Source organism: Glandiceps talaboti, chromosome 7 (assembly GCF_964340395.1).
Source record: "Glandiceps talaboti chromosome 7, keGlaTala1.1, whole genome shotgun sequence".
NCBI lineage: Eukaryota > Metazoa > Hemichordata > Enteropneusta > Spengelidae > Glandiceps > Glandiceps talaboti.
This window is the reverse complement of record NC_135555.1, coordinates 6,986,431-7,002,688: the sequence shown is the minus strand read 5'-3', so window position 1 is coordinate 7,002,688 and position 16,258 is coordinate 6,986,431. Positions and strand designations below refer to the sequence as shown.

Sequence of the window (16,258 nt, the reverse complement as noted above, 5' to 3'; positions counted from 1 at the left end):
ACCCTGATAAAATCAACTGATTATGCTTCGACTAGGAGTTCATACATGGGTTCTCCATTCAGACTATTCAAATAAATAATGAACATTCAAATTTTGTGTCTATAAAATCTCTTATCTCTTGTATCATCAAACATATTTCCTTTATTTCTGTAATAATGTTTACTACTTACTGGTATATCTTAGTGAAGGGTAAACATTACCGAAATTATGATATCCTCACCTCCAATGAGAATTATTTCTGTGGGTCTGATAAGACCATCAACAAATTTTTCTACTCGTTTACTTTGTATGTTGGCGAGAAATACGGCATTATCATCCCAACTGCTGAACATCAGAGAACTTCCAACTACTTGGAGACCATAACCATGATTACATTTGTTTGTCAAGAAATCAAGTGTTTCTTCATTTGAGCCTAGTGATTTGAAAACAGATATTAAAATGTAACATGCATGTCAATCAAATTATATGGATCCATCCTGAAGTGGTTTAAAGCCACATAATTGTTAAAACAAGCAATATTTCAAGACCATTAAATATTATAATCATTAATAATACAGGCAACAGATTTCATTCTTTCAAACATTTTTTTATCTTTAATTGAAATTTGGAAAAATCTCCACATTAAATTCTTTACAGTCTGGTATTTCAAGGTCTGTATACATTCGCCTTTATTAAGCTAATTCTCTTACACAAAATTATAATAAATTGATTTTGTTGTGAATTAATTCTTTTACATGTATTTTCTTGGCTAGGAAATTGTAACATATATAGAATAGTGCTAGTAGTGGAAAATGAATTACACCAGAGGAATCATGTTGGGGCTTAGTGGTATTCCACATTTGTAGATTTAACTGTTTTCCACAAAATTGCTGTTTGTGTGAGAAGTTTGTTTATCAGGTTGGCTAAGTCTTGCTTTAATAGTTGTAAACACCAAATTTAGAGATCATTTAATTATGTAGATCTATATTGGGAACTTTATTTGCATTTTGAAAACTTTCATAATAAAGACAAAACAAAAACCAAAATGTACAATTCATTTCAGTTCATCTTCACATGCTCACAGTTTCTTTGCTTCTGTTACAGCACTCTATTTGCTAGATATATTATGATAGGGCTGATAGAAATGTTGAGAACTAATTGAAATTTATTGATAACAAATGTTACTCACCATCCAAGTCAGACCTGATGATTTTAAAACCATCACCATTTATCACATATAGTTTATTTTCACTGATAGCCAACCCATTTGGAGTTTGGATGTTTTCTTGTATAATAGTTTCTTCTACGTTAGTGTTGATGTCCATACGTAAAACTTGTGCATTTCCTACAGCCCAATCTGTCCAATATATGTAACTGTATGTAACAGAAAAAATCAAGAAAGACAAGATGGTCTAAGTTTTTAAAATCCACTTCTAAATGCTCAAAAAAAAGAATTAGGTGGATGTTTAATTGAGAAATGTATGGATTATAGCACATTTATGCTTATGTCCCATCATGTAACTTGAGAATCTGCAAATGTGGTGAGAGAGAATGTTCACATAATTCTATGTTATTGTGCATGGTATATTTATATCCTTCCTTGATCAGTGTTAAATTTTATTAAAGGAATAATCCAGTCAGAGGTAAGTATTTCTCCACTTAGTACACTTACATTCACTATCAACTCATTATTTTGGATGGTAAAATTGCTCCCCAGGAACTTAATTAATTTGAAATCTTGCAAAGAAACCCTGACATGTGTTTGGTCATTTTATGATTTCCAGTTAGGAATCGACACAAAGAGGATTAATATGTCAAAAGTGATGAAATCACCAGAGGGTTTCCTATAAACCATATGAAAATGGCAGAACACAATATGCCAAGTGCAGGGCTTACAAGATTCAGGGTTGATATATTACTGAGATGAGGTTCTAAAACAGCAAAAATTATTTCTAAGTTGATAGCAGTATTCACTGAATTCAAAGGCAGAAATAAACTTTTCCTTTAAGAGCTGCTAAGTATCGCCTACCCGTTATTAATGACAATGGCTCTTGGACTGGTCAGATTTGTCTTGAGTACCTCATGTGTACTCCCATCAACATCATCCAAACTCATCCTTTCAATACTTTTCAGTTCATAATCAGTCCAATATATCATTTGATTAGACTCATCAATATCCATTCCATCAATCACACGTGCTCCGGTATAGAAGTCTTGAGGTTCCTCACTGTTGAAGAAATTGGCTCTACGTATGACACCATCATGAACATTACTCCAATATAACTGTTTGTTGACAGCATCATATGCAATAGCAACAATATTATCATCTGTATAAGCCTGGATAACTGAGTAGGCATGGCGATCTGATGTATCCAGACCAATCATGCGGATATCCATAACATCAGCAACCAATAGGAAATTAGTTGGTTCTATTTGAGGGAAGTACAAGAAGAAAGTGACTTGTTGACTAAAGATGTACTTTACAATTAATTCCAAGATGATTATTCAAAACAAATGATGATACATGTGTATCTTATTTAATATTTCAATTCCCAATTAACCAGTTTTCATTAAATATGATCACATACTAGAATATCCAGTGATATTATATCATTAGTGATTTTGATGATCTAAGCAAATTATTTGAATAATATTCCCATGTCCTTATAAGTAACAATATAAAAATAATATTAGGAGCTTTGATATTACACATATTTAAAGAATTCACCTTGATTCAGTAATTATTGGTGTGAAATATTAATTTATTTGAAAATACACTTACCGACACACTGTCCATTTTCATCAGACACTTTACCCCCTTTGTCAGGACAGAGACATTTTGCAGTACTGGATTCAATGTTGCCTACAACACAAATATCGCAAGTACTACCACTGCAAACATCATTGGGTTCTACAAGAAGAATAAATGACAGAAATGTTTTATAAAATATCTATCATATTTGTTTATATATTTAATATTTTTAGATAAAAAATTTATGCAAATGACACAAAACTTATGCTACTTAAATGCATTAAGATTCAAATGTTATTATATTATGCACAAGCCAAATTCAACAAAAAATATGTAATATATGCTCTGGTTCCATCTACGTCACAACAACGTGTCCATCAGCGTCAGGTTCTGCTGTGTTCGAAATATGAGTCAAAATGTTCAAAATTACCATTACATTCCCAAATAATTTTTCTGTCATATTTCTGGCACTGGGATTTATTCTCCAATATTTTTCTTTATTCAGCCGGAAAATTCTTGTGACCTACGGGTTGTCACTACTCATCTATTGACACATAGTGACAAACCCCTTAAGTCACTTGTACTTCTATCTATTAGAACAACAACTGAGGCAACAATTTGTGCTGTCAGTTGGATGGTTTTCATTTAATTGCATGGCTGTCTTGCTATTAGTTGATATGTCGAGTTATCACAAATTTGCACTTCTTTGAAATTATTATTGTGCGGCTCTTGTTTCTGAAATACCCCAACTGTTCATTACTGTACCATGAATGAGTTGAAGTAAATATTTTGTCTTAACAGCTTACCTGGTGGCCCGTCATTACTTGTAGCATATTTAACTCCCATTGGGTCAATTACATTACCAACAAGTTGTTTGTGAATTCCTGTTAACAAGTCCCCTTCAAAGATGGCAGTTTCATTCCAATCACTCCAGTAGACTTTATTATTTGACACATCAATGCCAAATGGCACCTGGGCAAGCAAAGAAATAAGGTACAAATTAGGCTAAGCTTATAGAAGGCCAAATAAAAAGATTTTATTTTTTATTTTTTTATTTTTTTTATTTATTTATTTTTTTTTTTTTGGGGGGGGGGGGGTGTCCTTACTAATCCTTTTACAATGTATGTATTGAGTTATCAAATTCAAGCAATTGCATAACACAGTATACAGACTGATTATGCTAAAGTTTTACTTCAATGTGCTTCTCGTAAATCACTAATAACACTGGGGTATGATGTGCTACAAATTTGCACAACGAAATTCCTAATTTGAATGCTTCATGTTTTATTAGTCTCTTGACCGATAGAGCATCAATTTCATCTAATCATTAATTAAGAATACTTCAGTGTAAAATCACATCAGAAAGAGTACAACAGATGAATCTTTTTGGCATAAGTAATGAAAGCATGCATAAATTATGCTAATAATGCCACTGAAAATTTGCATACTGAACATCTCATTTGAATACTGGCATGACTGTCTTTACAGATAGAATGATGTTGTACCTTTATTGGGAAGGAGTGAGTCACCTCAACCCTATTGTTACCATCTAAATCTGAGTATTCCAATGTTGCTGCTAAGCCACTGTCATAATGAGAGTCAACCCAATACATGTTGGAAGGTGTGAGTGCAATACCATTAGGATTTTCCACATTCTGACTCTGGATAACGAGTGGATTTTGACCATCCAAATCTGTCCGAACAATGCCTGGGTTAACATTCCAATCTGTGTAGTACATGTACCTATAAATATCAAAATAATGATTGAAAAATTAAACATAAAATGAGATCACACAGATAAAAATATCAAATTAAAAGTGGCAATTTAGAGAATGACTACTAGCATTTTAATATGTTGAAATGTTGGTTCACAGTCCTTTTTCTATAAGGACAAGATCAGCAAATCCTGATATGATATCAGTTTGATCAACTATTTGTTTCTAATCAATGGCAGTTTTTGTTGGCTTGAAAACTCCTTGATTTAGAAACGAGATGAGATTGTTGGTAATTTAAAAGTTAATAGTTGCTCCACTATGTTAGGAATTGTTTGCTTTGCATCTTGTATATTACCCACTTATTCATCATTTAAAATTGTTGTATTGGAAAGTTTGGAAGTTAGTAGATTAGATCTGAACAAAAGTGTAATGATTTGAACTGGAGAGGGATGTTTACATGTATTTGTATACATCTGTGTTGTAACCAGTCTAACACAGGCTGAGTCTGCTGGCTGTAATGTTGTGTTCTTTAACTTATTTCAAAAACTAATCTTAAACATTTAATGTTATATTGTTATCTATCTAAATCAATATTCCTTGTTTAAAGTGGTCATATGGATGAGGGCAAGGTTTTATTTTGGATTTTAAATTTATAAATCAACCTTATGGTGTTTTTCTACTTGGGAAAAAAACTTTGTGAAACAACATATACCAAAGGTCATATTTGTATCTCAATAAATTGAAGAAAAAAATGTTGTCAAACATTTTGTTATTGTATGTACAATAACAAGCTTTTCACACACTTATTGCAATTTATTGAGTTACAAATCATGATCATGAATTTGTTATTTCATGTTGTTTTTGTAAGTAGAAAAACATGGTAATTTTTTAATTAGACACAGAAGTAAATACCTTTTCATATGGCCACTTTAAGTTAAAATTTCAATATCAAGAATCTATGGAAATAGACATTATTGGACAGGAATGATGTGTCTTACCCATTTGGTACATCAAGTTGAATAGCTCTAGGTCTGTACAGGCCTGTCTCAATGATGCGTCGCCTGTTAGTTCCATCTAAGTCAATCATTTCAATCCTTGCCCATTCTTCCCCATTGTTGGTGGAATATACAATATCCCAGTTGGTGAAGTAGAGCCTTCGATGCATCTGGTCAATGGCAAGTCCTGTCGTGAAAGAGGTTAAATGAAACAAGTTTGGCCACAAAGTCAACAGAAACAAATTGTCAATCCTGTAGTCTAAAACTTTCTATATTTCATGAAGACTTTTTCTTTTGAAATCTTAAAAATACAACTTGCAGTTTTGTAAAGCAAAGTCATAGCTTTGGAAAAATTTAATTCAATGATTGAATAAATCATGGCATATCCACTGTTTTAAACATGTTCACCAAACATATAATGATGCCATGATCACCTCTCCCTGTAATGCCAAAAATGCACTAACCTCAGATAGTTGAAAATATATAAGTAATCATCTAGAACCATATACTGTGGGGTGTGAGTGCTAATAAAAACCCAATTTTCATTATTGTGATTTTTATGTGTGATAAATATCATTATTTTTAGTCAATGGAAGAAAGTTTAAATGTAAAATGACATCTGCCCTTACCATCAACTGTACCAATGCCTTGTTCTAAGAAAGTTTCTGAGTTTTTATCTGTAAGCTCCACACGTCTAATTTCTCTGAAAGCTACATCACTGTAGTAAATCACCTGCAAACAAACAAACAAACAAACAAACAAATAATTTAAATAAACATATAATTTAGGGTGTTTGAATAATTCAACTTGTACAATCCAACATCGCAAGATTAATGAGGATTTTCACATAAATGCTTCAGAAATCTAAAGAATTCTGGGTTATCGACCATAAATGGGAACCTGGTAAGACTTTCATAAAGTTTGTCAAATGAAGGAGTTCATGTAACACATGACGTACTGTACAATCTGATTAAAATCTGATGTAGGGAAGTTGGTGCAATTACTTTATTCACCTCCAATTTTTTAGAGTTACATGTTTGTTCTTTTTTTGTTCTATGAGTGCCTTAATCTACCTAAATCTGACACAATACCACATGAGTTCTTGTCATTCGAAATCCATCTTATAAAATAACAGTCAAGAATCACCAAACAATAACAATAACATTATTCTCTGTGCTCTGTGCTCTTTTCGAAAGAGCATTCTTAAGTACTGTATCCATATGTTTCAGCAGATTATGCATTATTATTCATTGAGTAAATCCATTCAGCGCTCGCAATTGTGTACAAGAACTCGTATGGTATTGTGTCAGTAGGTACAAGGTGCTCACAGAACATAAAAGAGCAAACATTAATAAAAGTAGGAAAACAGGGGTAAATCATCTTGCTGAGTTCACAACATCAGATTTCAACCAGATTGCAAACTGAAAGTAAATATTCATTACTTCAAAGTTCATATGGCCATCAAAGAATCATGAATTATTATTTATTTTCGATCTATATAGAATCTGATATATAATTTGCATACCTCAGAGAGCTCATCGTAATCAAGAGCCACACAACGAGCTGTTTGATCCAAGACAATGCTACGTCCACTTGCATGACCATCTAGTGCTAACATGCGAATCTGACCATCGTACCCAGCACAGTAGAAAAGAAATTCATCGGCAGCTGAAAATAGACAAAATTAAATATTACAAAAAATAAGAATTGTTCAAAAAATTTTGAATGGGTAGGAGTACTATTTGGGAAAATAATCAACTCTCATTTTAATTTTACATGTTGATATGAACACATGTACCCTCACCTCCTGCTTTGCAGTTGTGTGTTTTTCATTTGTTTAGAAATATAAATATAAATATAAAGACAAATTTAAATAAAAATATAAATGTAAATATATGAATATTTATGACTGCAGCGTGTGGGGTTCATTTAGCTTTGATGTGCCCAATTTACACCATTGAGTGTGGATGGGTTTCACTTTATAGTCTATACTCAATAAATTATATATGATGTAGAATCTACTAAAATATATGGCATATTTATTTAATATTTATGAACAAAATTAAAAAAAAATAGTCACTCTATAGTTGGCGTTTGCATTACTAATACTGTGAATCTTCCCAAGTTTAATCATCTTTGACAAAATAATAATTTTTTTCTTACCTGTACATGTCTTTCCATCTGATGATAGTGTCAAGTCACCATATGAGGGGCAGGCGCAGGATCGTTCGCCGCCGCCTGTTGGCAGACACAAATGAGAACATGGATTTGACCCTTCACAACCATTGATTGTATCCGATTGCACAGCTGGGTGTGAAAAAGCCAGTCCAAATGGCGAATCACTAAAACCACTTGCTAATAGAGTGGGGGTGCCACCACTTGTTGGCACAGAATAGATACTGCCTTCCCCCCAGACTGTAAAGTATAGGGTAGAACCATACAGTGAAAGACCAAACATAGCATCGTCTCTAGTTATAGATGACAAGTCAGCAACCTGGGTGGGTGACAGTGTACCACTGGTCATTAATGATTCTATCTTATGATAGTAGCCATCTATCCAATACAGTGTTCCCCTGTAAACAAAGCAAGACAAATTTTGTTTTATTTTCTATGTACATTAACACTGATTGTATTGTATTGTATTGTATTGTATTGTGTTTACTATACCATGCTTTCCACAGCATGTTGTTAAGTAATAAAGTTAATTAAACTGATTTTTCTCTTTAATTTAAAGCTAATCATTGCTGTATTCCATCACATATTTATACTTTATATTGATAATAGGATATGGATATCGAGTTATTAAAATTGTCTGTAATATTATCAGCATATTCATTTTCTGTTAGAAACTTGTGAAAAGATCAAATGCAAATTTTAAATAAACCAAGATTTAATTATTACAACACAATTTTTGTAATATTAAAACATAATAACTATAAGTTTTCAGTTGCCTATGAATGAAATATTATAGAGGACCATTTTTGTGGCATAATTATTAATTGCCTGATATTCTAATTATTTTTCTCTGCATACTGACTTTTTAAATTTCTTTGCCACTTACTCAGTTAGTTGCATTCATAATTAATTCAAAACAATTCTAAAGATTGATATATTATGAAAATTTTCTTCTATACATGGCTTTTTTCAAAATATGGAGTCAACAGAGATGCGTTGCAGATCTGATATAATGGTCTACTTACGATTGAACAACGATTTCATTTGGCCAATAAAGATCAGTATTCACCAATGACTGTGGGTTACTTCCATCCATTTTAGCTCTTTCTATTGTATTTGAATCTTGGTCAGTCCAGTACATATCACTGCAAATATAACCAATTACATAGATCATGATTATACTGTTTGGTCCAATTATGGTATAAACTAAAACAACCCACTTTACATGGGCATGGAAAACTAATTATCCCTCTATGACAAGTTCATGTTCATGTAAACACACCTGAAAGCTGTCCTAAACTTGAATGAGCATGCACCATATTAGTCCCTATTAAGTGTTTATCCATCCGACATACTTATACATACTATCCAGGCCATCTGAGATGGGACCATGAGCTTGTTCATATTGTATTAATATAATATTATTAGGTTGAGCTAGGAGATATACATTGTATATGATGATTTTTTTAAAATTATTAATTAAATGTAAATGATAGGGACTAGTAACTACAAACCATTATTACGCAGAGCTTACAAGAACAAGACAATAATGACAATGTCATCATTTTCTGCCATGCATCATTAAAACTTACAGATGTACTATTCTCGTCAGTGTGTCATTTTCGATGAGAAACCACCATGTTTTTTGTAACATGCACACAGAAGCATATTTTGGTGTAATTACACTCCCTTGTGCTGTCAAATTTCATAGAGAATAATTTCAAAATATCCTTCGACTGATTTGTGAAGAGTGGTTCCACCAGGATCTACTAAAATTCTACATTGGAAATACCTGTGGTTTATAGGAGACAAAACATCACACTGATATATCGTCTCTGGCAACACAAATGTTCAAAGTCAGACAGTGCTCCTTGCTTGCATTTTTCATATCACAGCTTGCATTCAGTTTAGAAATCAATATAATTTTTTATAAACACAAAATTACAACATTCTACCAATGCAGTAGATGCATACACAACATGGCCTGTCATACAAGGGTTCAATATTGGCTGACCAGTCTAGACAGGTCAGGGACTGCCAATCAATCATGTCATTTTATGTCTACAGTAGTCTGTCTGAATTATGTACTTTGTTTTAGGTTGGAAGAGGATAAGTTAATTATAGATTAATAGTATACAATTGACTCATTACTGAATTTGCCAAATTCCTGTCATCATCTGAAATTTTTTTCAAAGTCGCATATTTTCTCAGAAGTGTTACTTTTGCCACAACAAGACACTATTGAGAGGATTGATATTTCTCATTGTCGTCGCATTGTCATATTAAGCTCCTATTCTCTCTAGTATCTATAGTCTGCACAAAATCAAATATTAAGCTAAATATGAACTTTCAGTGCCAGAGCAAATAGTTTATAGCAAAGCAATCACGTTCACCATATTAAGTTACTCTCTAATGAGGCCGAGTGATATCACTCTAATTCTATGATAGGCAATTTAATAGGACGAAACTGTTAATTATACCAAATTTAATGAAAATTCCCAATAATTCTGTCTACTTACCCATTTATAGGATCAAGAGCAATACCACGTGGATTACTAAGGCCATACAACAGTGTCCTTCTGTAGGTTCCATCACTCTTGGCAACTTCAATGGTTCCATATAAACCATCCGTCCAGTAAATGTAATTGGTGACCCATTCTACAGCTATACCGTTGGGTCTACCAAGACCTATAAATGAAGACATAAACAGAACATTTTATTACACCAGTCATAAAACATCATAAAAATTTAATTTAGTTTTTGCCAAATAAGTTACAACACTGTATTCAAATTACCATGGAAATCACAACATGTGCTTAGATAAAAAACACACAAATTTAGAAGGTGTGCTAAATTGACTGTTATAGTTGAAGTGAAACTGTATACGTAAACCGTGTGTAGGATCTATAAATTATTAAAACATGACAATTAAGCAAATTAAGTCAGAAACCACACATTAGAAGATGAAATTGCAACAGACTAGACCCACTCAGACACAGTAGAAATTTGTAGGGGGAAAATTAGACTTTGAGTAATAAGTATTCAAAATTGAGTCATAGTTTGGATATTGTCATACGTGTCACCATAGTGAAATTAACTTTCATGAGTCTTGACTGTATAGTCAATCAATCTTTATTGCGTAACATCATGCTTTAGCGAGCATGGTAAAGCATACAAAAATAAGTACTAAATAAAATACAATCATTTAGCCAACTGCTATATTTTTTACATTAACAAGAAAGTTTCCAAGAGAAAGTTTATCATCTGCAGACAAAATATGTAAAAATTTACTTTTGTTATCTAAGGAATGAACAATATATTAACAATTTTACAGAAAGAACATCACTGCAGTACAGCACTCAAAAACAAACAATAAACATGTTAACAACATATTTTATATACAGATCTCCATGTGAATTATATTCAACAGGGGTTTGTGATTGTTGGTTGAGTTATTTGTTGCACTCAGCACTCAGCAATATACTAAGTTTGTATCTGAATGTGTACCTGTCCTCAATATCTGTGGGTACTTTAATTTTCACCTTAGGCAAGGGGTGAGATATGTGCTTATAATCATGTACTATGACATGTGAACTCAGAAATACAATAGGCACCAACAGTAGTGTCTCATTGTACATGTATACATTCAATGCTTTATCTTCAAACCTACAACACAGAAATTTATAAATGATACTGGCCTATTATCTTAAGTGTTCACCTTGAATGAGGTCCCTAATTCGAGTGTTTTAATACAGGTGAAGATTTAAGCAAATACAGTATCTCGGGTATTTTGTTTGTCTTTTTCCAGTTAACAAACACTTCTACCAGCTTCCCTTTACTCTGTGAGAGTATACTGTCAACAAGCTCTTAAATCAAGTAAAAGGTCATGACCTCACAGGAGGATACAGTCATGTTAGCTTCTCCTTTTTAGTAGGCACATAATATAATCACAAATAGAATTTGGTTCTTTCCTAGTAGATTGATCTTACAATTGACTCTAACATTTTGAAATTTCTAGGCTTGTTCAAAAAATAATTACAACTGCATGTATTTGTGGTGGAAACTTTAGAAAAAGAAAACATGAATATAATAGAACTAAGCTGGCACTAAGCTGTGATCTATTGTTATTGAGGACAGCTACCAGTGTAGGCGTTCAGTATGCTTGCAATGAGATACCAATCATATGCAAATCAGTCAAGGTCATTTGACATTTCACATAAGTATTTCATGTCACCTCAAGTCACAAAACTTTAAGTGTGTATGCAGTGTTTCATGCAACCTGTTGATGGGAAAAAAAGAAAAAGAAACAAGGTCTGAAAAAAGAGGGTCATAAATGACTGCTGGGGTTGTTTTACTGAGGGTTTTGCCATACTGTTTAGTGAGAGAGAGGAAGCAATTATAAGTTTTAAACGCCTGGTACAGTCCATTTCATGTTAGTGTTAATTCACATGGCTCTGTTGCAATACATTTAATAAAAGATTTATTTCTTAGACAAAATGAAAAATCTTACTACTTGAAATGTAGAGTGTGCAGTTTGGTTTCTACATGTTGTATCAAACTGAGCCAGTGAACACTAACATGAAAAGGGTTGTAATTGAATACATTTATTTATATCTCTTTCACAATGAGTCAAAATTTGGTAAAACTAGTTGGTTGTTGGTATTTATTATTAGTGTTTTCGCTAATGTATGTTCTCCTTTTCTGTTATCAGGGTTCCCTAACCTTAAGCAAAAACACTGGTTACATATAATAATTTGGATGGGACATGGTGAAATGCTCAGGTATTACAATAAATTACCTTTTTATTGTCCACTGCGAAAACGGTAATTATTTACATAGTACACAATTTAAAACTTTTTAAACAATTTTATAATTATAAAATACACAATTGCCTTGATATATTAAAGTAACTGAATATTATTCTTTGTGATATTGGCCATGGCCCTGTGGGAAGGTGAACTTGGCTAAATTTTACATACCGGAGTATTTCTATATTGTTCATTACAATAATCCTAATAATTCCTAACACCAAAATGCTGATATGTAACAATATTTCAGAGATATTTTGCCATGATAGCAAATACCATTGACTTAACATCAACAATAACTAAATTAGAACATCATAAACTAAAGCAGACAAATATAATACACTTGAATAAACATTACAAGGACCATAAACAAGACTTCCACCTTTTTTAAATATTTGCACATGAATGTAATTTATGTATTGGTTGTCCTTGTCAAAGGAGTAATGAGCTTGTTTTATTCTCACCACTGACCCAAAATGAAACAAACTGTGCCTTTAAAAAGTTTGACAATTTGAAAACAATTTTCCTGAGGTTGAATAATTCAGAATGTGTCAGTTTTTCAACTTTTTAGAAAAATTATAACACTTTCAGTTGCATGTACAGTTGATGATTGACAGACCTTACAGTTCCAAGTTTACATTTTGCCACAAATTCCTATCATTTTCAGAGCAAAATACTGTTGAAAGCACACATTAAATCTTTCATTTTTCTATCAAATGCTGGAATAGGGTATGTTTGTTTGATTGTTTGACCTTGAACTTTCCACATTGTAATTTAAAGTTTGCTTCATGTACCAACACACATTGCTTTCACATGACCGACCTTATATTTCTCAATCTACTGAAATAATATTACGCATTCTAAAAAAAAACCACAATGTTTGTACAGATATGGTAAAATGGGGCTTTGACAAGCTTCAACAGTATGAAGTGGGCAAATAGTATCATTTGTTGCTGAAACTTCAGGTCCTAATAGTAAAACAAATGGTTAATACTTTCCTTCTGACTTTGATTAAATTATTAATATCATTTCTGAAGTCACGTTGCAGTATGATAATTAGTCTCGCTGCCAGACTCGTGACTATCGTTCCTAATCTTTGTATGTATGCCAAGCAGCTTAGCCATTAGAAGAGAGGGCGCGACAAGTCCCTCTCTTCTCGCAGTTGCAACGCTCGGCATACAAAGCTTAGGGACAATAGTCAAAAGTCTGGCAGTGAGACCATATGATAATGAACTGAAAGCCTCACCACCATGTACTGACATACACATATACTTCTTCTTTTTTTAAATTACATTTTTAATTGACTGACTGACCCATCATTTTATATGTGTTAAGATGAGAAATATAAAAATAGATAACATTAATTTCAACTAGAGTAAAAATATTCACTATAATTTCTCTTCAAAAAGTTAGCTTTTGTGAGGATATATTTATGGAATACACCAAAATATGTTTATAGACACAAGAAACACTCTTGCTGTTTACATAATGAAAATACAGAAAAAAAATTGTTAAAATGAATGTGCTAATTCAAAATTTTATTTAATCGAGTGAAATTAATTTAACTAAATCAAATTCATAATTTATCAATATTTTGAAAGTTTTATAAATAGTTTTCACAGCTTTTGTGAGTTTGCAATCATTGCATAATGGTCAGATGCTCTTTTGTATTGTCTGTTTTTGAATTCACTGAGTTGGTCACATTTGTGAACTTTCACATACAGAATTACAAGACCTTTTGATCTCAGTGACACTTTTCCTTATTTTGTTTTTATGCATTAGCCTGAGACGAGAGAGTGATGCATGGCTACACAGCAACAATATGTTATTTTGTGTTTTGGGGAAAATGTCCTGTTTGTGCTCTTTCATTCATCTCATTTGATCCCCTTATATAACTTGCATCATATTCCCATGACATATCTTAAAACTTTGAGATAAGTTAGCGGATTTATATTAATTATTTTGCATTTTAGAAGGAACTCAAGTAAAATTTTAAATTTTGGTGGACTTCAAATAACAATTTTACCATTATAAGAAACTAATATCAACTTTCATGATTATTATTATTCATATTTACTCACAATTATATTAAAGTTGGTCTTGCAATTTTTTATGAATATTTTACAAAGTGCCAATGACAAGTGTAGGGCCAAATGAATTTTTTTTCCATATTTTGTTTTAGTAGAAACAAATGGGGAAGATTTCCTATGATCCAATCCATCCCTATGTTTGGACGCCAACACAATAATGAAAATAAAATACATGCCCCTATGGTCATATGACAAACATTTATGCCACTGTTGGTAAGATGGAGATGCCAATAGCCTTTAATTAGCCTCCTGAATTTGGTTGGAAAGTGTGACTCACAACAACTGAAAAACAGTGACCTTAGGAATGTCCTTTTTAATTCTGAAGTTCTCTACATATATACATACATTACATTTTCCAACTGATTATTAACTGTGCTATCATTTTAGGGTGCTACAATAAATAACACTCTAAAAGTCACTGCCAGAGACTCATTCAATATAGTATCTCCACTAGCTATTTCAAATTAAGCACTTTCCCAAATATTGGTCAATTGCGACTTCAGTTAAGCCAAGGCTCCTAGCTCAATCTTTCAAGCAGATTGGAGTTTTGGGTCAATATTTCAAGTAGACTCCCTTTTGAGATGCTTTGAAGTTGACAGGTTCATAAAATCTCTGGACTACTACGTAGCTGAAGTGGGTTTCAGGCTGAAAGGCTGAAAATGTAGTTTAATGCAATCTTAATTTTGTTCTATTTTCTTCTCTCCTTCTTTTGATTTAAATCCTTTAAAAAAAAAAAAGTGTTTCTGACCCGAGTGCTATGACGGTATCGCAGAGTAATGATAAAGTGTGACTGTGTTGGTGTAACTTTTAAACATGAATAAAAAACAGAAAAATGTGGTAATAGGCACTTGACACCTCCATCTTTTATCCTCACCTGACATAATTTGTGAAGCTGGTTGAGATTGTGTTCCATAAACAGAACCAGAGTAGATAGCTCCCATATCAACATCAGTCCAGAAAATCAAGGTGTCTCCTACATCTACATCAACACCAACAGCCCTCTAAAAACAAAACAAATGGTATGTTATGAACTAAGACAAAGATTGTAAGTTATGTGGAATTATCAGTGACAGTCTATACACTGTAATGATCAAACTACAGTAGAAATGATAGCTTGACTTGGTGTTTCATCAATGAGACATGATTATTTCAACTCCAACCTAACAATTACATACATGTAAATACAACACACACAGCAGGATCCTTTGTCCAATCACATTGAAAAGTGATAAAACATCAGCTTTCTGCTGAAAAAATACACATGGATGTGACGATTTTAATGGCTTCAATTGATTACTTTGAAACTATTAATCAACATGATAATTAACTTGTATACTTCTACCGGTATATCCCCACTCTGCATCGTCATGAAGTTGTCTGAGTGTGTGTAAAAAATGTTGTGTCATACAAGTGAAACCATGGCAACATCATTTGTACTATTATTATATTCAGAAATACAGACACAAGTCAAGCTCAGAAAATTGACACACATATAGGACATCACCAAATACACAGTCTCACATATTATGGGTCAATCATAAATCTCACAATCATTTATTTAAAAAAAATTCATTTCATTTTTAATTTTAAAAAAAAATTATTTCTTAATCTTTTATATTAATTTAATTTGTTGGTATTATTTAAATGCTTTTTTATTGTTAGTGTTAGTAATAGGTTGTTACATTCTTGCACACCAGCAAAATGACAGTGTGTTTTGGACGATGCCATAAAAAGAGGCTGTGGT

The 16,258-nt window shown here is 32.4% G+C and overlaps 1 protein-coding gene across 1 annotated transcript in view; it reads right to left on the bottom strand.

Annotated features, from left to right (window-relative positions):
- LOC144437838 (uncharacterized) overlaps positions 1–16,258 on the bottom strand; it is a 38,144-nt gene that overhangs the window by 16,930 nt on the left and 4,956 nt on the right. Inside the window, exons 3-15 of the mRNA XM_078126867.1 lie at positions 15,389–15,515; positions 10,136–10,304; positions 8,642–8,761; positions 7,605–8,014; positions 6,967–7,109; positions 6,071–6,173; positions 5,445–5,628; positions 4,237–4,474; positions 3,538–3,703; positions 2,762–2,890; positions 2,009–2,408; positions 1,169–1,353; positions 221–412 (exon numbers count right to left, since the gene is read on the bottom strand). Coding sequence (XP_077982993.1) covers positions 221–412; positions 1,169–1,353; positions 2,009–2,408; positions 2,762–2,890; positions 3,538–3,703; positions 4,237–4,474; positions 5,445–5,628; positions 6,071–6,173; positions 6,967–7,109; positions 7,605–8,014; positions 8,642–8,761; positions 10,136–10,304; positions 15,389–15,515 — 2,566 coding nt within the window. The remainder of the gene's footprint in view (positions 1–220; positions 413–1,168; positions 1,354–2,008; positions 2,409–2,761; positions 2,891–3,537; positions 3,704–4,236; positions 4,475–5,444; positions 5,629–6,070; positions 6,174–6,966; positions 7,110–7,604; positions 8,015–8,641; positions 8,762–10,135; positions 10,305–15,388; positions 15,516–16,258) is intronic.